Source organism: Homarus americanus, unplaced genomic scaffold (assembly GCF_018991925.1).
Source record: "Homarus americanus isolate GMGI-L3 unplaced genomic scaffold, GMGI_Hamer_2.0 scaffold55640, whole genome shotgun sequence".
NCBI classification, from domain to species: Eukaryota; Metazoa; Arthropoda; class Malacostraca; order Decapoda; family Nephropidae; genus Homarus; species Homarus americanus.
Window position 1 is genome coordinate 1,915,567 of NW_024713650.1, and position 23,586 is coordinate 1,939,152.

A 23,586-nucleotide genomic window follows, 5' to 3' on the forward strand; every position below is an offset into this window, starting at 1 on the left:
CACGGTACAGTATAATATATTTTCTCCTTGGGATGTTTAGTGAAAACTGTACTGTATTTTCTCTGGGATATTAATCTGGTGTATACCCTACTGTATTCATGGGATATTTACTGTATAATGTATTCTTGGTTTATTTAAGTACAATACAGTAAGTCCCATAAGTATAATTCATTACAGTGTATCAGTGTCTTGGCAGAAACCTGACTGGAGACTTAACACATGAGTCTCAGTATGTGTGTGTCAGCGATGGTCACGTCGACGCATTAACCCTTGCTCTTGAATTTTGCCAACATCATTTGTGTTTACTGTCTCGCTAATTCTTGTTTACATAATATTTCGTCCCGTGGAGAGGATCCAAGAGAGTGTGTGTGTTGGCTCTAATGCTGCTGGACCACATACTGTACCTTCTGCAGTTGACTTAGGATGTTAGTACAGTATATTAAAGCTGGTAGAAATGGAAACAGTATCTGGACATTGTAAAAAAAAAAGGAAGCTTATAAAATGTTAAGGTGTTAAATCCATTGCTGCCTACATATAACTTGTAAAAGGGATTAATTGTTTGAAATGGTGTTGTATGTTTGACATTGTTTTTCTTTTACCGTTTCTTGTGTAATTTTTAAAGAATTGTAGAGCCAGTTTTTGTATATGCTATTTTTACTGGGTTATGTTAGAGGTTCGAACTTGGTACAATGATGGTTTTGGAATGTGTGTCCAACACCTAGACAAATTAGAAACGTCAATACAGTTATACACACAGGTTCCCAAAACAATAACATGTAAGATTTGAACCTCTTGGATATGGCTTCAAATTGTGTGAGATAGAGTAAGAGATTAAACAGTGGAGAGTGGTAGTAACTCGACAGGAGCCGCCATGCACAGGCCAACCGGCCTATTGCAGACTCCTTATGTTCTTATAAAAGAACATTCATGTGACCTTGGAAGATGCCCTCAGAATAATGTCAACAGGGAGGATGTAGATAAGTGTCTGTCTGTCTGTTGGTGAGTTATCCGGCTACTGAGCGTCCGGCAGCTAGATGCCTTGTCTGTAATGAACCAACCAAATCTAACTAATGATTCAGTTTGGTTGGTGTGCAGGTGTGGTCCTTTGTTAAATTAAGGCGTAGTACAAGTCCCTTTATCTATACTTGTATTTAGAAACGCGTCGTTACCCGCTATAATAGATCTTGTGTTGACTGACGGCCGCCATCCACTTGGTATATAGTTCATAATAGTTAAAACTGATCAGTTGTGGAGTAGCAAGCGAGGCTGTAACATGGAGGTAGTAGTTTTACTGGTATTGGCCGGTTCAGAATTACACCATTGTATATTACACCAGTCATTGTTGTGGTCACATTGACCAGTAGTTGTGTTTGTGTTATTATTATTTGTTTTTTATTGTATTCATTTCAGTTACTTTTTTATTATTAGAGAACTTATTAGGATTTTAGAGAGCGATGGTGACGGGGTGGTGAGAGAGGGGTGGGGGAGATGGTGGTGTAGTGGTGACAGGGTGGTGAGATGAGGGAGAAGTCGGTGTGTGGAAATAGGTATATGCAGATGACCAACACGTGGGGCCTATGTAACCTGTTATTAAATTTATTTATTTATTGGTGTTAATAAGTAATATATCTTGTCTGTTGGCTGTACTGTAGAATGAGGGGCACAATTATGATGTGGTATATCTCGACTTTAGCAAGGCCTTCGACAGAGTCCCCCACGAAAGACTAATTAGAAAGGTAGAAGCACATGGCATCAAAGGTAATATCCTTAAATGGATTAGGGCGTGGTTACAGGACAGGAAACAGCGAGTGAGCATTAATGGCACTAAGTCCCATTGGAACAACGTCACAAGTGGAGTTCCCCAAGGCTCAGTACTTGGACCATTATTATTTATTATATACATAAACGACATAGATATCGGCATAGACAGCAACATAAGCAAATCTGCTGATGACACTAAAATAGGACGTGTTATTAAATCTGACGAGGACTCCACAAAACTACAGGAAGATCTAAACAAATTTTTCGAATGGTCTGAAAAATGGCAGATGAAATTCAACGTGGACAAATGTAAAGTACTTAGTATAGGAGATGTAAACAGGGAAACCAGATACCAGATGAACAACGATGCCATAGAGAAATCCGACTGCGAGAGAGATTTAGGAGTAATGATAAGTAGGAACCTTAAGCCAAGTAAACAATGTGTTTTTGCTCGTAACAAGGCTAATAAAGTACTTGGGTTCATACAAAGGAGTGTTAGTTACAAGACTAGCGAGGTCATCCTAAAACTGTATCTTGCTCTTGTGAGACCACACCTGGATTACGCAGTTCAGTTCTGGTCACCGTATTACAGAATGGATATAGAATCCTTGGAAAGAATTCAGAGTAGAATGACAAGACTAATCCCGGGCATTAGGAACCTTGAGTATAGAGACAGGTTAAAGCATCTTAATTTGCACTCCCTCGAGAGACGTAGAGCGAGGGGCGACCTGATATAAGTGGAAGGCAGGGCTAAACAAAGGGACATTACAAAGGTACTCAAACTATCCAACCAGGAGCGAACTCGTAACAATGGTTTTAAATTAGACAAATTTAGATTTAGGCGTGAAATAGGTAAACACTGGTTTGGAAACAGAGTAGTGGATGAATGGAACAAGTTACCAAATATCATCATTAACTCGAATACGCTGAATAGCTTCAAACATAGGTTGGATGCTTATATGAACAATAGGGGTTGGGTGTAAACGGGACTGCCCAGTATGGGCCAATAGGCCCGCTGCAGTTTCCTCCATTCTTATGTTCTTATGTTTATATTATTTTCCCATTCATTATTATTTGTGATATAATATTTACCAGTAATATTATATTATTTTATCATACCCGGAGTTCATTGGGTGCACGGCGGGTGATTATGAGTCATCCATACACACGGAGGGTGGGAGGGCAGTTATCCACCACCCCCAGCTGCCTCATCCACACGGGACGGGACCACTGTACTGTACAGTACTGTAAGTACTGTATTAGTTAGCTGTGAATGAAATTTTACAACTACAGTATTGGTATTACCGAGTGTGTGTGTACTTGATCTATTTATAACTGAAGATATGTTTGTTTGTTTGTTTTATGTGGGTAATTTATGTATATGTAATAAATACGGATAACCACGTGCCCCACTGTATTGGCCGATTGCCCATGTGCTTCGTCTTTATTGGCTGACTGCCCATATGGTCTTTCCTTATTGGCTGGCTGCCCACGTATCTCCCTTCCCTCATTGGTAGGGCTGTAGTGTAATACGTGTGCCCACTGCTATCATTATGTAAGACTTGTATCATTGTGTGTCTACATATTTATATTAACTTACCGAGATAATTGTTTAGTGTGTCATGTTTACCTGTGTGGTCAGTAGAAATAAGATTGTTGGGTATAGTGAGGGAGACATGGCTGTAGTTCTCACGTGGTTATTGATTTATTTTCGAATTTAAACCGTAATACCGGTTCACCCACAGGCCATCTCGAGTGTTAATTCTAATTTGTTTTTGTTTTGATGGGGGGATAATTTTATAGACAACTGTGTATTAAGGATTTATATTCACTTAACTATGAGTTTGTGTGACTACTGTACATACTGAATTATGCTGTATGATTTTTACTTTACTGTATTTGTTACAGATTACAGTACAGGTAGAGATGAGCTTGTTTGTTTGATTGTAAAAGAATAGAATATGACCAACACCGTAAGTGATAATAATAATAATGTGTGTTTGTTTCTTGTACTCTTGTAGGTGGGCGAATTAAGTGAGGACACACATGCGGGTGTAATGAGCTGGGTCTGCACCACGCTCCTGGAGGCACCCACACCACAAGGACGAGCCATGACTCACAAACCCAAGGTCAGTACACCCCCCCCCCCTTAACCTAACCTTTCCGCTGGCACAACACCTTATCTTACGCACCACATACCTGCGATTACCTTATATATTAGTGTTTTGGCTGTTGGTGTTGTTATTACATTATTGTTATTTTTACATTATTATTATTGTTGGTTATTGAAGGTGTTGTATGTCAATATGGGGAAGTGTGTGTGTGTGTGTGTCAGTTGACTCTTGGCCATTGGTTAGGTGAGGTAGGTGCTGTAGGCGGGAACCATTTTATTATTGAATGGAGGGAAGGTAGAGAGAGACAGCCAGCCAGGTTGACTCAGCCGTCCACCAGTGACCAGTTCTCCGGCCTTGATCCGTCTAGGAAGGTAGGAAACAGCTGATTAGACCCCTTATCCGTTGACTATAAACAGATGAGAGTAAACAGTAGATTTGACCCCTTATCCGTTGACTATAAACAGAATAACACCCCATTCACACCCTCGTCCCACTCATTCCACTCACCCCACTTAAACTCGCCCCGCCCCATTCACTCATTCCTCTCCCTCACCCCTCAAACACTCGTCCCGCTCATTCCACTTCCACCACTCAAGCACTTGCTCCATTCACTCATTTCACTCCCTCACCCCACTCAAACACTCGTCCCACTCATTCAACTCCCACCACTCAAGCACTTGCTCCATTCACTCATTCCACTCAAACACACCCCACTCATTTAAATACTCACCCCCACTCATTCGACGCCAGACAGAAATATGACTCGATTACAACATTTATTTCAGGCAAAACGTTCTGGTGAGAGCGACTGGTGGGAGACACAGATTGCCTTAATGTGATCCTTGACGGCATGTTAGTGTTTGTGTGTGTGGGGGGGTGCTTCTGGTGTTGAGATGTGTGTGTGTGTGTGGTGGTGGTGTGTGTGTGTGGAGGACAAAACACACACGCACACATAAACACAAGAGTATAAAACACCCTTACAGCATAACTCTTACTCCCCACAGCCAGACGTGCTTTATAACTGTGGTCGAGGAAGAGGGAAAAAAAGTAACAAAAAATACTTCTTGTCTTGGTGTTACTGTGAGAGGCATGTTAGCAGCAAGTCTAACAGGGGGAGGTGGGTAGTGTGAGGTGACAGCGCAGGTGAGGGTCCGTTAAGTCCCTGAGTAGAGAAGGGGGGAGAGGAGGCGAGGGGGGGGGGTAGGCATCACTAGAGGAGGAGATGAGAGAGGGAGGGAGGAGGGGGATTAACTTGGTCTGCGTCGTAATGTCTTTCACCAGTCTTCATAGTTAATATTTTTTTCTGTATCTGTGGTGTAAGTAATCCTCCTTCCCCCTTCCCCGTGAGCTAAGACGGATTACTTCCCTCCTCCTCCTCCTTGTCCTCACACTGCCGCTGGTTGATCAGGAGGGGGAGGGGGTGACCTACAACACACCGTAGGAGTGCCTGAAAGAACCACCTCCTCCCCTGACTCACATCTCCAGCTGGGCGTCAATTCTCGAAAGATCTCTACTATAAAGTTCTATTCATGAAGGAAAATGAATATAAACTATTGAACTTGTCATATCTAAGCTTAAAAACACCAACACCACCCTGGGGACACCAACACCACCCTGGGGACACCAACACCACCCTGGGGACACCAACACCACCCTGGGGACACCAACACCACCCTGGGGACACCAACACCACCCTGGGGACACCAACACCACCCTGGGGACACCAACACCACCCTGGGGACACCAACACCACCCTGGGGACACCAACACCACCCTGGGGACACCAACATCACCCTGGGGACACCAACACCACCCTGGGGACACAATTAAGTTGCAGGTAAATCTCGGTGACTGGCGGCGACCTATGCAGAGGTGAAGTGAGCGTATTCATTAGAGGTCGCTCACCTGGCGCAGTCTGCAGGTGTCCTGTGTGGGCTGGCTGGTGTTGCTGCCTTGAGTTGCCAATTCATTATATACATCCTGTCTGTCCGTCTGTCGTCCTTCCTACCCGAGTTTATGTCCACAGTTGCTCTGTCTGTGTTATCGGGTGTCGATCTGTCTGTGTGTTTTCGTGTTTGGGTGTCGATCTGCCTATGTGTTCGTTTTTCGGTATCGATTTGTGTGTTCGTTATGTGTCGACCTCTCTTCCTCTATCTGTGAGTTTATGTGTGTGTGTGTGTGTACATTAATCGGTGAAGGTGTCCACGTGTTTCCCCGTCTACCACCACACCACACCATCTCGTCTCGCACGAAGAGCACCATCATCCCCACTACCACTCTTTGACCTCTACGCTTGTTGTAAGTGTGCTGGAGGTGGTGTTGGTAGGTTATTTTCTGCCTTAACTGTACATGTGAGTGTGTTTTAAGGAGCAGGAGAGAGAGTGTTCTGTAATGTATTGGGTGGAGTGTGTGTTAATGTCTTAGAAGTTAGAGAGGGTTTTTACATAGCTAGTGCGTTGTGTGGAGTGTGTTAACAAGTTTGAGAGAGAGAGAGAGACAATGTGTGTGTGTCGGTTGTAAATAAGTGGCCCCGGTATTAAAGACACCAACCTAACCTAACCTACCAAGACTGGGGGCCCTATTTGGTCTTCTCAGTCTACACAGGTAGGTAACATCCCCGTCCCTCCAGAATACTACTCAGCAAACGTCTTTTTTCACAAGAATGTAAATTTAGGAATGGTTGTGACTGGTTTTATACACCCTTGTCTCCTCTTCCTTCCTTCCTTTCTCTTTCCCCTCCCCCCCCCCCTTCCGTCTCTCCCTCCTTCCCCCTTTACCTCTTCCTCTCTCCTCCTCTCTCTTCCTCATCCTCATCCAACCTTACCATAACTGACTGCCTCCTTCCCTCCACCCCCTCCTTCCTTCTCCCTGTCCTTCCCTCCCTCCTATCCCCTACTTATCCTCCCCTGATTTACCCCCTTCCCCTCACCAACTCATTTCACTTTGACTTCGATCGTGGACAGGTGGTTTGGGGGCTCTGAACCGTTACCACCAGATAGCCCGGCAGTGTGTGTGTAGCAGTGCCAAGGTTGTGTAGTGCCCCGCTGCCTATGTGTATTACCTTCTCCACCATCACCATACTTAAATCAAGGGTTTGGGTTGGGTGTGGCTCCTGTGTGTGTGTCACCGTTTCACTATCATACGACACCATTACAGTGAGCATACTTAACGGGTTTGTTCATCATCACTTGTCACCTTCACCTAGTGTGTTGTGAGAGGTCAGGTAGATCAAAGGTCAAGAACATAGTGTTGTATAAGGGATGGGACCTAGTGAGTTGGCATCTAGCCCGAGTGCTGTCCAGTGTGTCTCTCAAAGGAAGAAAATACGCAATGGTCAAGTCTCATGATAATTTCGACTCCATTTTGGATGTTTTTTGTATAGTACTTGATGTTAAGGTTCGCTGGGCTATTTACATGGCACTTGAAAATACCTTTTGAACGTGTGTGCGCGCGTCCGTGTGCGCGAGCGTGTCCGTCCGTCCGTCCGTCCGTCCGTGTGTGTGTGTGGTACAGTCTTCCCTTGCGGAGATAAATGTTCATATTTTGTGTTTGTTCTGATGTGCTAACAAGTCGTAGCTTAATGGGGAGGTGTAGTGAGGGACGGTAGAGGGGAGAGAAGGAGGAGAGGGAGAAGAAGAAGGTGGGAGAAAGGAAGAAGCTGGAAGGAAAAAGAGGGAATGCGGAGGTGCAGGCAACAGAGTGGACAACCTTGTGTGTGTGTGTTGCATCAGCGCCTCTGTCATTGTCACTGTTGATAGTGTAGAGTCTTGTGCCTGCTTCTGGAGGAGGTGGTGTTACATCATCCCTTCTTCGTCGTCATTCCTGGTGGTGGTGGTGTTATTGCATCACCCTCCGTCGTCAGGCTTGGTGGTGCCGCAGGTGGTGCTGTGCTCTGTTTCCTCTACCTCCGTTAGTCACCGCCGCCGCCGCTGCTGCTGTTCGTCTACACTGCCCTCATCATGCCCGGGGTAACGTACTGTATACAGGGTTACGTCTGGCATATTGGTACTGTGTGTTTCATCAAGGACTGAACCGACATTTGTCTTGGTCTGTAAAAACAATTCGACCATTACGGTTTTTTCCCGTGTGGCGCGTGTAGTTGTCTCCACCACCTCCCAGCTGTTCCTTTGTTTACATTATCTAGTCTCTCTTCCCTGGGCCAAGTTACCATCTTTCTTTGGCTCAGTATCAGCTGGCATGTTAGTTACCGTCTTAGTGTACAGACCGAGCACCAGCTGTTGATTAAACCTCCTCGACTGTCTCAAGGTGACGTGACTGGAGGGAACTACCTGGCTATTCCGGTTTGTTTTGGTTTGATCAGCTGATTGGCCAGAGGAAAAACATGCTTCTTCATCCACAATCAGTGTTTAGTGACCAGAACAACACAGTATCAATTTTTATATACGAGGTAAATTAATGAGATCAGTACCTCCATGTAAGCCCAGGTGAGTCTACGTTACAAACAAAGGCGGTGAGTAATGCGCATTGAAAGACGAGTTGCTTCACCTTTTACCCCTCATTATGTCATGTCAACAGAGACCACACACGACCCCTCACCTTACCTCGATCCGAGAGACTTGGTACCAATGGGGCGGGGGTAATTGTTATAATCTGAATATTTTATTAATGTACTTTCTTCAACTCCTCCCCACCCTTATAGGGAGTACTGTACATATTAACCCAGTGTTCTTGTGCACTATTATACTCCTACGCCACTACTGATGCTATAGTCTGTATCTCCCATAGGTGAGGTTAATAAGATAAGGTTAGGTTAAGTGAGGCAAGGTTAGGTTAAGTGAGGTAAGGTTGAGATAAGGTTAGGTTAAGTGAGGCAAGGTTAGGTTAAGTGAGGCAAGGTTAGGTTAAGTGAGGCAAGGTTGGGGATCAGGTACACTGGTACAGTCTCGCCTTGGACCCTGACACTACTGCATCCCTGATTTATTATCCTTATCTAAACTCTCTTGCTTAACGTCACCTTATAATATGTGGCTACAGCTCGTTGGTATTTGAGTGTCATGTCTGTAACTTGTACTCGGCTCTGGGAGGACTCACGAGTGAAACGTCGAGTCCATCTTGTACTCAACTGTGGCAGGACTCAACGAATAAAACGGAAAGACCATGTCCCTGCGTCTGTCTGTCTGGTGTTGTGTGGTAAATGGGTGGTGTCGTCAGGTTATATCCTTGGAATGTTTCCGACTGGCCACTGGGAGGTTTACTTGTTGTTTTTATGAAATACAGGTGCAGCTATGAGTCACCTTCAGTGTGTGTGTGTGTGGCGGTATTTGTTATGTATCTTGTTGTGATGTGTTGTGATTGTGTGTGTGGATGTATCAGCACGAATGTATCTCTTGTTTTATATGGACACGTATCAACAAGCATCATGTGTTGTGATACATAGATTGTGGTTGTACAGTATGTGTGTGTGGGGACGTATCAATAAATATCTAAATACCTCCAGTAATAGAGTCTGAGTTAGTCACCGCCTTGTTGTGTTTTATTTGCTCACAGCGTCCGGATACTGAGAGGAGGGAGGGGTTAGAAAAGGTTGTGCATTCCATCCCTGTGTCTGTCTCTTTCTCCGTGTGTGTGTGTGTGTGTGATGTTCCTTACTCAAAACACAGTACAGTATAGCCTTATTATGGACTCAGTAACTCTCTCTCTCTCTCTCTCTCTCTCTCTCTCTCTCTCTCTCTCCTGATGTTGTGTGTTGCTCCCTGGTCTTTGTGTTGGGGGTAAGGAGGGACATGGAGGAACCTTTACTATCTTAATAATTAACAGGTAAGTCAAGGTGTCCAGAGTAAAGGTAGCCCCCTCTCCCCTCAACAGAATACTCGTAAAGTTGACTTAATTCGTATGTGTTTTGTTTTAGATTATTGCTAACCTTACTTAACCTAATCTAACCAGACCTATTTAACTTCACCTTACTTGACCTAATATTAACCTTACCTAACTTTAACCTGTATTGACCTAACCTGTCCCTAACCTTACCCTAACTATCTCAACTCTAATTATCAACAGTTAACTTGCCCACCTCATTAACCTAACCTGGCCTGTGTGGCGATTAGTATATTAAGGTTAGGGTTAATTGCGAGGTTGTTGCTGTGAAACTGTAGTGTGTGTGCGTGTGATAATGACTGATAAGGTGGGGGTGATAGCGTTGATAATATGTGTGTGTGTGTGTGATCTCTCTCTCAGTATATGCAAATAACAGGAAATTCATAACAGTAGTTTAAACCGACATTTTCAAGTGACCTTTTAAGTTCCTGAGACGTGTGTGTATATATATATATATATATATATATATATATATATATATATATATATATATATATATATATATATATATATAAACTGTCTCACCGCGTGGCGTAGTTGGTGGTGGCGCGTGTTTGGGAGGAAGAGAACAACACGGTGGAGGGAGGGGTAGGGAGGCTATCCTAGGCGTCACGGCCCTGTTGACGCCAGGATGTGTTGACCTTTGCGTCGAGCTGTGTGTATTAATCTGTATGAATGTATGTATGTTAGTAATAACCCCCCCCACCCTCCTCCTCTCCCCCTTCACAACTAGTTAATAACATCAATATGGTACGGTAACTCAGGTATGTTAGAGTTCCCACACCCCCTCCCTGTCTTCCTCCTCCCACCTCACCACCTCTCCCTCCTCACCTCTCGACCAACTATCCAGCCTCTGAGTGACCACCTCCACCATCACCAGACCTCTTCCCCTCCCTTTCCCCACCCCTTTCCTCTCCCCCCTACCCTTCCCTAAATTTTGTTGGTGGTGGCGATATGGCAACTGCGCGATCGATCAGGAGTAACAATGTGGCACTTCAGCTCCCAGATGCATGAGAACTACCCGACACACACACACCAGCCTTGATATAGGTATGACTACGCTTAATACCTGGAGATAAATACTAATACATACACACCAACCCATACATACATACATACATACATACCAACCCCGACATACATGCACACACCACTGATTTTCTCATACTCTGGAGGATGTTTTAGACCGTGGAGGAGAGGTTACGTAACTGAGGCGTGTTGAGGTGAGGAGGTCCACCGTACAACTAATAAAAACTGGATTTATTTTATTTATTTATTTTTAGTCCATTTTTGTCAGTTTTAATTGTTGACGTAATGACCAGCCTCCAGTACTAACGTGTTTTATGTAGTTTGACGTCATTAATACCTGGAGTGACGAAGATTCGGTTAACTATTTACGTCATGGATAACACCAACTCCAGTATTGACGTTTATACAATATTCTTTCCTCCGTGTTGTTCTCGAGTGTATGGCGTCATTTATACCTGGAGTAGTGAAGGTGTGTGTGAGTGAGTCAGTCTCCAGTGATGTTGCCTCCTTGGTGATGTTTTCCACTCCAGGTATTAAGTGAGATGTTTATTTTCGGCGTGGTAGGGGGGAGGGAGGGGGGATCAGGCTGTGTGTGTACGTACAGGCAGGTGTAGTATTGACGGTCGCTTCTCAGAACACACACAAGAGCAGCGTTGAAGATGGGCGTGTGGGCGTGGGTGGTGGGGACGTGGGTTGGTGGGTGTACGCTACCTAATATAAGTTTTCCCTCTCCACACTCCCTCTCATCATCCTCTCCCCACCACTCTCTTCCACCGACTCGGATGCCTGTTTCTCTCTCCACCTCTCTCCCACCCTGCCTCCTTCCACCTTCCTTCCACCCTGTCTTTCTTCCCTCCCTCCCTCCCTCCCTCTACTTTCCTTCCTTCCCTCCACTTTCCTTCCTTCCCTCCACTTTCCTTCCTCCCTCCCTCCCTCCCTCCTTCCTCCTCTCCTCCCTCCTCCCTCCCTCCCTCCGCCCCGTTTAGCTAGCAGCAGGTTGTCACACGGGGCTGGTCTTACAAAGTTATCTTCTCAGTAAAAATCATGCTTTGCTACATTTGGCACTCGCCGCCATGCAAACTTGTGCCCGTGCCAAACAGTGCCACCAGCTTGTGTGTGTTAGGTAGGTATAAGTGTTTGGTGTGTGTGTACCTGTATGTGTAAGTGTTAAATGAGTGTATGTGTACCTGTTTGTGTAAGTTAAATGGGTGTATATGTACCTGTGTGTATGTGTTTAGTGTGGGTGTGTAGTGCTGCGTGGGCGTGTGTGGGCGTGTAAGGTATGATAACAGTGAAGAAAGGTGGGGAAGTGTGCTTGGTCAGGTGAGCACAGGTAATCTTCCGACTCACCTGGCATGCCTTGTCACCTCTACACCTTGGCGGCCAGAGAGTTGAGTGCTACACATTGCTTGCTTAATGGAGGACCTAACCTAACCTAACCCAACCCAATCTCATCTAACCTAACCGATTTAATTTAATGTAACCCAATCTAACTTTATCTAACCTAACCCAGTTATGGTAAATGATTGTAATGGTGGTAGTGATAGTGGTGGTGTATGGTGGTAGTGATAGTGGTGGTGTTAGGTAGGGTGGATGACACACTTGTACCTGGCGTATTGACCTTCACGCAGGTGATGTAAACAGTAGACCTTTAAGTAGTACTGATTAAGGGAGTCTCTCTGGGTCACACCTGTCCCGACCACTAATTATACCAGGTGTGTTGGTACTGTGTGGCCCTATCTATCTCCTGAGCTCCTCTGTGAACCATCTACTTGTTGTCTCACTTGGTATGTGTGTGTTTCTTCCCTGTACCACCTGGCGTCTACCATCTGGAATCTACTCAGGGTGTAACCATCTGGTATTACCTACCACTACCTACTAGAACAAGAAAATATGGAGTCTGCAATAGACATACCATCACCTACCACTACTATCACTTAAATCACTCATTACCACATCCACCTACCACTACCACATCCACCTACCACTACCACCATCACTACCACCTACCACTATCACAACCACCTACCACTATCACAACCACCTACCACTATCACCACCACCTATCACTATCACCACCACCTACCACTATCACAACCACCTACCACTATCACCACCACCTACCACTATCACCACCCACCCTCACCACCAACCACTATCACCACCACCCACTCATCACCACCACCTACCACTCATCACCACCACCCACCACCCACCACTCATCACCACCACCACCACTCATCACCACCACCCACTATCACCACCACCCACCCATCACCACCCATTCATCACCACCAACCACTCATCACCACCGACAACACCCACTCACCACCACTCCACACTATCACAAACCACCTACCACCATCACCACCCACCTACCACTATCACTACCACTCCACACTATCACCACCACTCCACCACTATCACAACCACCTACCACTATCACAACCACTCCAACACTATCACCACACTCCAACACTATCACCACCACTCCACCACCATCACCACCACTCCACCACTATCACCACCACCTACCACTATCACAACCACTCCACCACTATCACAACCACTCCACCACTACTCCACACCACCTACCACCATCACCACACCACCCAACACTATCACCACCACCTACCACCATCACAACCACCTACCACCATCACAACTCAATCTACCACTCACCAATATCCATCTCCACCACTACCACCACTACCACTATCACCACCACCTACCACTATCACCACCACCTACCACTATCACCACCACCTACCACTATCACCACCACCTACCACTATCACAACCACCTACCACTATCACAACCACCTACCACTATCACAACCACCTACCACTATCACCACCACCTACCACTATCACCACCACCTACCACTATCACCACCACCTACCACTATCACTACCACCATCATCATCTAATATATTTTGTTAGGTTAAATTATTGTTAAGTGTTAAAATATCGGTTAATGTTATAATTTGGTTAGGTTAAGATAATGATTAGCATTAATAATTTAGTGTATCGTGTGATGTGTGTGTCTTGGTCAAAGTTAACATTGTGTTGAATTGACCAAGTTAAAATGTTTTTGTTCTGTGTTGCAGGTGAGTGTTGGTGTGATGTCAGCTGTCAGACGCAAGGTAGGTGTTTGATGTCAGCTTAAGCCCTTCACTGGTCAGCTCTTGTCATATACTGTACGTGAAGACAGCAGGTATACCCACTGTCAGATCGTCAGTCCAGGGTGTCAGCTACGTGGTCCGGGCGTCAGTTATATACAATGGGTGAGATATCAGTCCAGTCCAGGGTGTCAGCTACGTGGTCCGGTCGTCAGTTATACAAGTTCGGGGTGAGACTGTCAGCCTATGGTGTCATCCACGTGGTCCGGGCGTCAGGCGGCAGCACATTCGGGCGGGTTTGAACCAGTTTTACGTCTGTGTGTGCGTATGTTTGTATGTGCGTGTGTCGCAAGGCTATATGTGATCGTATTATCATCATTAGTGTTGGTGAGCCGGATGTGATGGTAGCTGGCCTTGTGGTGAATGTCTGTCGTGAATCATTTAGTTTAAGAAGACTGACGTGTGTGTGTGTGTATTGGGAGGTCACTATGTCCAGGTTCAAGGTCATACATTACACGGCTTATTTAAGTTGGCACCCCGCCTCTGTCTGTGTGTGTGTGTGTAACATTCTGGTAAATAAAATAAAAATACGCCAATTAATTTGTTGGGGAATTCTAGAATACCTTTTAATTCAATGTTCATTCTAGCAACACACACACACCGTTTTATTGAAGGTTTAATATATTGTATTTGAACTTATGGAACCATCTTGTGATAATAAGATATGGAAGAGGTAGCTTATTAGTAGTAGTAGTAGTAGTAGTGGTGATGGTGGTGGTATTAGTAGTAGTCAGTTTACTTCGCCTCATTAATATTTCCTGGTGTCGCCTTTAATTTTTTCTCGTATTTATAAGTTCACTACACTGGGGTTTTCTGGTGTGTGTGTGTGTGTGTGTGTGTAAAGGTCGGTCGGTCGGTCGGTCTCCAGGGACAGTTCACTCGGTCTCCGTCGTCAAGTGAAGGAATTCTTGGGTCTATTTATATTGCAGTTGGTGAGGACTGTGTGTGTCAGTACCATTGCCTACACTCAAGTTATCTGGTAAGACATCCTGCCACCAAGCTACGACTGTATTGTTATAACATACGACACCGCTCCTTGTGTGTATGGACAGAAAAATGGTCGCTGGTGATAACGTCTCCACCTCCGTTCTTGTGTTGACGGTTATAGTTAAAATGTTTGTAAAGGTGTGTTATTAACCTGTCTCACCTATTGTTTACTTGTGTGTGTTGCGACCTTTGGTGTAATGATCAGTGTGTTCGCCTCGCAAGATAGTGGACCAGTGTTCGATTTCCTGATCGTGTTCTGGGGTAATGGTGAGCCAGTGCAGTTGGCGAGTTGTCCGGTGTACTCGGATTATACCTTGGCACTGGGTCATAAAGGTCGTTAACTTAAGTGGTTGTGGTGTTGGCGGCAGCTTAAACACTGGGTCATGCAACTCGTTAACTTAAGAATGTGGTAATGAATGAATATGTATGTGTGTAGGAGTGGTGATGAAGGGAGGAGGAGTGTGTGTAAGGTGTGGATGAATGGTATTGTAAAGGCTGGCTTGGGTCTTGGTGGTGGTAAAGGTCACCCAGCCAGCCAGATGGTTGACTCCACCCAGACACAAGACTGGGCCAGGCGACCACTTCTGCTTACGCTATCTATACCTACGGCCACCACCACCACCACCACCACCACCACTACTACTACTACTACTACTACTACTACTACTACTACTAATAATAATAATAATAATAATAATAATAATAATAATAATAATAATAATAATGCCGATACTACACCCACCATTTCTACTACCAATGCCACACTATACGTCACTGCCATCGCTACCAGCAGTAGGTTAGTAGTGGGTGGAAGGTAGTGGGGGTTGTCGGACAAGTAGGTCGTGTCTGGTTGAGGGGAGGAGGGCCACTAAGATGATCGATAACTTGAGAGTGACTCGCCTACAGTACACTCGTGACTTTCGTAGTGAAGGTTGAGGTATAGTGGTTGTGTGGAGGTGAGCAGTGAGTGGTAGTGAGAGGTGAGCAGTGAGTGGTAGTGAGAGGGTGTGAGGGGGCGAGGGAGGGAGGGGTGGCGCGCGCAGGCAGTGTGTGTGTGTGTGTGTGTGTGCCTCTCCTCCAGTAGCAGCAGCACATCATGAGCGGCTGGTGCACCAAGTGGGAGACGCGGCCTCACCACACCACCTCACCAACAGGTCTCATACGTGTGTCGGCGGCTGTGTCCTGCCTCACCTCACCTGGCCTTGTGTGGCACTGCCTGCCCACCTTCCCACTGGCACTGCCTGGCACCCTATTGCCGCCCATCCACCCACTAACTGTAGCGCCCTGCACCACGGTCCTCCCGCCGCTCGCTCACTCCTGCTCCATATTGTTGGCGGCGGCCGAGGGTGGCGGCGTGTTGTGCCTGCTGGTGAACCCTGGTGACCAGACTGTTGATGTGGCCCCGACCACCACCTTCAGTGTCAGCCACAGGTGCTGTCACGGGCGGCACCTACACTCCCTCCTCCCTCCCCACCACATAAATGTACTCAACAAAGACAAGTGCGCCATATTGAAGTGTTAGCCGTGACCAGTGTTATCAGCGGCCATATGGAGTACAGTAGAGTGTGAGGAGGGAGGGAGGTGGAGCTGCTGCCATATGGACGGCGGAGGACAGCACCTGGTCCCCGCCCTCCATAATGTTCTCGGTAGTGTTCACCACATAAGCCAACGGGCCTCACACACCACAGGAGGAATAAACGTGGGCGAAGCTGACGGCCACCGCAAACGTTGCTGGCCGCCACCACAGACGAGGTGTAGTGTGAGGCAGAACACTAACGTTTTTAACCCCCCCTCTACCCCCCCTCCCCATTTACCTCACGCCACCTCTAAAAACGTTTAGTGTTACAAGTTTGTATTGCATACTGTGTTACGGGGGTGGAGAGGGTTGGCAGGACAGATGCTGCCACATTGATCGTGTGGCTACACCACCAGTAAATGTCAGGTTCAAGTGTACCCGACACTACCCCATGTGTACATTACCTCCTGTGTACACCAACAACTGTGTATATTACTTCCTGTGTACACCAACAACTGTGTATGCTACCACCTGTGTACACCACCTCTTGTGTACACCACCACCTGTGTACATTTATTAACACTACCTCGTGTACGCTACTTCCTGTGTACACTTAATGACACTGCCTCATGTGTACTGTTAATGACACTTGAAATATTATGTACATTGATTTTTAAACAAGTGAACGTGTGAAGAACTACTGGAGGTGTTGTGTTATAGTACTGGAGGTGTTGTGTTATAGTACTGGAGGTGTTGTGTTATAGTACTGGAGGTGTTGTGTTATAGTACTGGAGGTGTTGTGTTATAGTACTGGAGGTGTTGTGTTATAGTACTGGTGGTGGTGTGTTATAGTACTGGAGGTGTTGTGTTATAGTACTGGGTGTTGTGTTATAGTACTGGTGGTGGTGTGTTATAGTACTGGTGGTGGTGTGTTATAGTACTGGAGTGTTGTGTTATAGTACTGGTGGTGTTGTGTTATAGTACTGGAGGTGTTGTGTTATAGTACTGGGGTGTTGTGTTATAGTACTGGAGGTGTGTTATAGTACTGGAGTGTTGTGTTATAGTACTGGAGGTGTTGTGTTATAGTACTGGAGGTGTTGTGTTATAGTACTGGTGGTGTTGTGTTATAGTACTGGTGTTGTGTTATAGTACTGGAGGTGTTTGTTATAGTACTGGAGGTGTTGTTATAGTACTTGGTGTTGTGTTATAGTACTGGAGGTGTTGTGTTATAGTACTGGTGGTGTTGTGTTATAGTACTGGAGGTGTTGTGTTATAGTACTGGGTGTTGTGTTATAGTACTGGAGGTGTTGTGTTATAGTACTGAGGTGTTGTGTTATAGTACTTGTGGTGTTGTGTTATAGTACTGGAGGTGTTGTGTTATAGTACTGGAGGTGTTGTGTTATAGTACTGGAGGTGTTGTGTTATGGTACTGGAGGTGTTGTGTTATAGTACTGGTGGTGGTGTGTTATAGTACTGGTGGTGGTGTGTTATAGTACTGGTGGTGGTGTGTTATAGTAATTGGGGTGTTGTGTTATAGTACTGGAGGTGTTGTATTATAGTACTGAGGTTGTGTTATAGTACTGAGGTGTTGTGTTATAGTACTGGTGGTGTTGTTATAGTACTGGAGGTGTTGTGTTATAGTACTGGTTGTTGGTTATAGTACTGAGGTGTTTTATAGTACTGGTGGTGTTGTGTTATAGTACTGGAGGTGTTGTGTTATAGTACTGTGGTGTGTTATAGTACTGGTGGTGTTGTTATAGTACTGGTGGTGTGTTATACGGTGTATAGTACTGGTGGTGTGTGTTAAGTACTGGTGGTGTTGTGTTATAGTACTGGAGGTGTTGTGTTATAGTACTGGTGTTGTGTTATAGTACTGTGGTGTTGTGTTATAGTACTGGTGGTGGTGTTATGGTACTGGAGGTGTTGTGTTATAGTACTGGTGGTGTTGTGTTATAGTACTGGTGTGTTGTGTTATAGTACTGGTGGTGTTGTGTATAACTGGAGGTGTGTTAAGTTTCGTACTGGTGGTGTTGTGTTATAGTACTGGTGGTGTTGTGTTATAGTACTGAGGTGTTGTGTTATAGTACCTGGAGGTGTTGTGTTATAGTACTGGTGGTGTGTTATAGTACTGGAGGTGTTGTGTTATGGTACTGGAGGTGTTGTGTTATGGTACTGAGGTGTTGTGTTATAGTACTGGGTGTTGTGTTATAGTACTGGAGGTGTGTTATAGTACTGGAGGTGTTGTATAGTACTGAGGTGTTGTGTTATAGTATTGAGGTGTTGTGTTATAGTACTGGTGGTGTTGTGTTATAGTACTAGTGGTGTTGTGTTATAGTACTGGTGGTGTTGTGTTATAGTACTAGTGGTGTTGTGTTATAGTACTGGTGGGTGTAGACGGTGTTGTGTTATAGACGAAGGTTATAGTACGGAGGTGTTGTGTTATAGTACTGGTGGTGGTGTTATAGTACTGGAGGTGTTGTGTTATAGTACTGAGGTGTTGTGTTATAGTACTGGTGGTGTTGTGTTATGGTACTGGAGGTGTTGTGTTATGGTACTGAGGTGTTGGTAGAGACTGGAGGTGTTGTGTTATAGTACTGAGGTGTTGTATAGTACGTTATAGCACTGGAGGTGTTGTGTTATAGTACTGGTGGTGTTGTGTTATAGTACTGGAGGTGTTGTGTTATAGTACTGGAGGTGTTGTGTTGCGTACTGGTGGTGTTGTGTTATAGTACTGAGGTGTTGTGTTATAGTACTGGTGGTGTTGTGTTATAGTACTGGTGGTGTTGTGTTATAGTACTGAGGTGTTGTGTTATAGTACTGAGGTTGGTTATAGTACTGAGGTGTTGTGTTATAGTACTGGTGGTGTTGTGTTAATGTTAAGAGGTTGTGTTATAGTACTGGAGGTGTTGTGTTATAGTACTGGTGGTGTTGTGTTATAGTACTGGAGGTGTTGTGTTATAGTACTGGTGGTGTTGTGTTATAGTACTGGAGGTGTTGTGTTATAGTACTGAGGTATAGGTTGTGTTATAGTACTGGTGGTGTTGTGTTATAGTACTGGAGGTGTTGTTATAGTACTGGTGGTGTTGTGTTATAGTACTTGGTGGTGTTGTGTTATAGTACTGGTGGTGTTGTGTTATAGTACTGAGGTGTTGTGTTATAGTACTGGAGGTGTTGTGTTATAGTACTGGAGGTGTTGTTATAGTACTGAGGTGTTGTGTTATAGTACTGGTGGTGTTGTGTTATAGTACTGGAGGTGTTGTGTTATAGTACTGGTGGTGTTAAGACTGGTGGTGTTGTGTTATAGTACTGGAGGTGTAGATGTTGTGTTATAGTACTGGAGGTGTTGTGTTATAGTACTGGTGGTGTTGGTTATAGTACTGAGGTGTATATATGTGTTATAGTACTGGTGGTGTTGTGTTATAGTACTGGTGGTGTTGTGTTATAGTACTGGAGGTGTTGTGTTATAGTACTGGTGTGTGTTATAGTACTGGTGGTGTTGTGTTATAGTACTGGAGGTGTTGTGTTATAGTACTGGTGGTGTTGTGTTATAGTACTGGAGGTGTTGTGTTATAGTACTGGTGGTGGTGTGTTATAGTACTGGTGGTGGACGAGGTGTTGTGTTATAGTACTGGTGGTGGTGTGTTATAGTACTGGTGGTGGTGTGTTATAGTACTGGAGGTGTTGTGTTATAGTACTGAGGTGTTGTGTTATAGTACTGGTGGTGGTGTGTTATAGTACTGGTGGTGGTGTGTTATAGTACTGGAGGTGTTGTGTTATAGTACTGGAGGTGTTGTGTTATAGTACTGGAGGTGTTGTGTTATAGACTGGGTGGTGTGTTATAGTACTGGTGGTGGTGTGTTATAGTACTGGAGGTGTTGTGTTATAGTACTGGTGGTGTTGTGTTATAGTACTGAGGTGTTGTGTTATAGTACTGGTGGTGGTGTGTTATAGTACTGGTGGTGGTGTGTTATAGTACTGGAGGTGTTGTGTTATAGTACTGGTGGTGTGTTAAACTGAGGTGTTTAGATGGTGGTGTGTTATAGTACTGGTGGTGGTGTGTTATAGTACTGGTGGTGTTGTTATAGTACTGGAGGTGTTGTGTTATAGTACTGGTGGTGTGTTTATAGTACTGGTGGTGTTGTGTTATAGTACTGGAGGTGTTGTGTTATAGTACTGAGGTGCTGTTATAGTACTGGTGGTGTTGTGTTATATACTGAGTGTTGTGTTATAGTACTGGTGGTGTTGTGTTATAGTACTGAGGTGTTGTGTTATAGTACTTGGTGGTGTGTTATAGTACTGGTGGTGTGTAACGTTATAGACTGTTGTAGACTGGTGGTGGTGTGTAGTACGAGGTGTGTTATAGTACTGAGGTGTTGTGTTATAGTACTGGTGGTGGTGTGTTATACTTGGTGGTGTGTTATAGTACTGGAGGTGTTGTGTTATAGTACTGAGGTGTTGTGTTATAGTACTGGTGGTGGTGTGTTATAGTACTGGTGGTGGTGTGTTATAGTGGAGGTGTGTGTTATATACTGGGTGGTGTGTTATAGCTGGAGGTGTTATAGTACTGGAGGTGTTGTGTTATAGTACTGGTGGTGTTGTGTTATAGTACTGGAGGTGTTGTGTTATAGTACTGGAGGTGGTGTGTTATAGTACTGGAGGTGTTGTGTTATAGTACTGGAGGTGTGTTGTATTGTGTGTGTGTGTTGTCATGTTTGCGTGTTTGTCCCTGTTTTTTTTGGGTGGAAGGGGGGTAAGCGTGTCCCTGTGCTTGTTTCCGTGTGTGGGGCAGCAGATATTGGGTTAAAACTTAAAATACATTTTTCTTCCTCGTCAGACACCGTTCCCCGTCACCCTGCCCGACTCTTGCTATTTTCGTTTGTCGATAAAAATTTTTTTTAACTTTACGTCGATCTTAGATAAAGATTATGAACGTAGGAATTGCTTTTGGTTTAATAAGACTATTTTACTACTACTACTACTACCAACTACTACTACCTACTACCACCAACTACTACTACTGCTACTACTACACGACAATATACATTTAGATAACATAGATAGGTGTGTGTGTGTGTGTGTGTGTGTGTGTGTGTGTGTGTGTGTGTGTGCGTGCGTGCGTGTGTGTTTTGTTACTGCTGCTGGTCTGTTTACGTTGGCTCAGTAATCAGTGACGTCATCTCAGGTGTGATGGTGAATTGCTGTGTTTACCTGCCCCCACTTCCCCTTCCTTGTTAGCTGTCTGGAAAGTCAGTTTTGTGGTGAGTCAGCTGGTTGGAGAGTCATGTGAGGGGTGAGTCAGCTTCTTGAATCATGTGAGGGGTGAATTAGCAGTTTGGTGAGTCATGTGAGGGGTGAGTTAGTAGTTTGGTGAGTCATGTGAGGGGTGACTCAAGTGACTCAGCAAGGCCTGAGCTTCTCTACCACGGATAAACATTATAAGTATTGATTCTGTTCTTCCCTTTAAAACTCTCTCCTTCCTTCCTTCCTTCACTTTCTTTCCTTCCTTCACTTTCTTTCCTTCCTTCACTTTCCTTCCTTCCTTCACTTTCCTTCCTTCCTTCCTTCCTTCCTTCCTTTTATATCTTATCCTCTTTAATTTAAACCTGAAACTTTCAAATTGGGGCAGAGAATGTGTGTGTGTGTGTGTGTGTCAGTAACCTCATGTGACCTTTAAATGGATGGGACAATGCCGTAGTGGTCATTGCTCCTGTTTGACCCTCCCTGTACTGAAGTGTAGGATAGGTTAAAGGTAGGTCAGGTTGGGTTAGGAACAGGGTAAGGTAGGTTAGGTTAGGACAGGATAGGTTAAAGGTAGGTAGATCTGGTTAACACACACACACACACACACACACACACACACAGGGTTTAAACTCGTCCGTTAAACCAGTGGGCTAAAAATAAACCCCTAAACCAAAGTAACAGCTGAGACTACCTTTAATCAATACCTTCACTTAAACCTCAGACATAACTGGTGCTTATACAAAAACCTATCTAAGGTAGTGTGTGTGTGTGTGTTTAAGTCCATGGGTTCTCTTACACATTGATCATGTAATTTAGACGCTGATAGTCCCCCCACCCACCCCCTCCCCCCTCGGTAATGACACACACACACACACACACACACACACACACACACACACAGCGCCAGACTAATGTTTACTCACATCCTCTGCCACTGCGAGCAACCAGCGGGAGATAAAATATGTGTACTGTATGCTTGTCAGCAGCCCTCGTCAAGATGCAAATGTGCCTGTGAGTGTATAGGGTGTGTGTGTGTGTGTGTGTGTGTGTGTCTGTCTGTCTGTGTGTGTCTGTCTGTCTGTCTGTCTGTCTGTCTGTCTCCATTTTCCAACATGCAGATAAGAACAAAATTCAAATGCGTCTACTTAAATTTTAAAGTTGTATTTTGTTCAAAGTATCTAACAAAAAATTCCCGTTTTCATTATCTGAGGGGGGGGGGGAGGGAGGTTGTAATACGAGAGTTAAAGTCTTAATATGTCCGGTGTCTTGCTTGTGTGTGTGGGGGTCAAAGGTCAATTTCAAGGTTGCTGTATCAAACGTGTACCAAACAAAATGACCGATGGTGGAGGGAGGGGGTCACGTTGGCTTGACCCGAGTGTGGATGGGTGGGTGGATAATTGTGGATCGTGGGTGGATAATAGTTGAGAATGATTGGAAAGTACTGACAGGAGACAAGCTGGGGTGGATATTCTTCAGGTAATCCACATAACATAACGTCTACCTGAAAACCTATACTTTAACCGAACATAAGCGTTAACCGAATATACACGTTATCCAAATATTAGTTAACCGGACACTGAAAAAAAACCCGTATCTTAAATTACGAAAACGTGGACGAAACATACATTCATTCATACACTAACCACGTGTTGTGATGTATAACAGAAAATGTAGTGACTAATGCAAGAGAGTGAAGGGGGAATAACTGATAAGAACTAATGAAGTCGTAAGGCACTGATAAAGAATTGATAGACATTGACGAGTAGAAATGTTGATGATGATGAATAAGTTTGTGGTTCATTTTAATAACATTTGGTGAAGGAAAATATTGATTGACAGAATAATATAAATGTTTGGAGAGAGAGAGAGGGAGGGGGTGGAAATGACACGAACTTCGGTATTAACATAAGAAAATAAGGA

At 44.7% G+C, this 23,586-nt stretch overlaps 1 protein-coding gene across 4 annotated transcripts in view; it reads left to right on the top strand.

Annotated features, from left to right (window-relative positions):
- LOC121873093 (la-related protein 4-like) overlaps positions 1-23,586 on the top strand; it is a 59,020-nt gene that overhangs the window by 4,652 nt on the left and 30,782 nt on the right. For 2 of the 4 annotated variants that reach the window (XM_042376427.1, XM_042376434.1), the window contains exon 2: positions 3,783-3,890. In XM_042376427.1, the coding sequence (XP_042232361.1) occupies positions 3,819-3,890 (72 nt within the window). In that variant the 5' untranslated portion in view covers positions 3,783-3,818. Of the gene's footprint in view, positions 1-3,782; positions 3,891-7,819; positions 7,844-13,854; positions 13,887-23,586 lie in introns of those variants that run through there. The other 2 variants (XM_042376450.1, XM_042376442.1) reach the window with 2 other exon arrangements.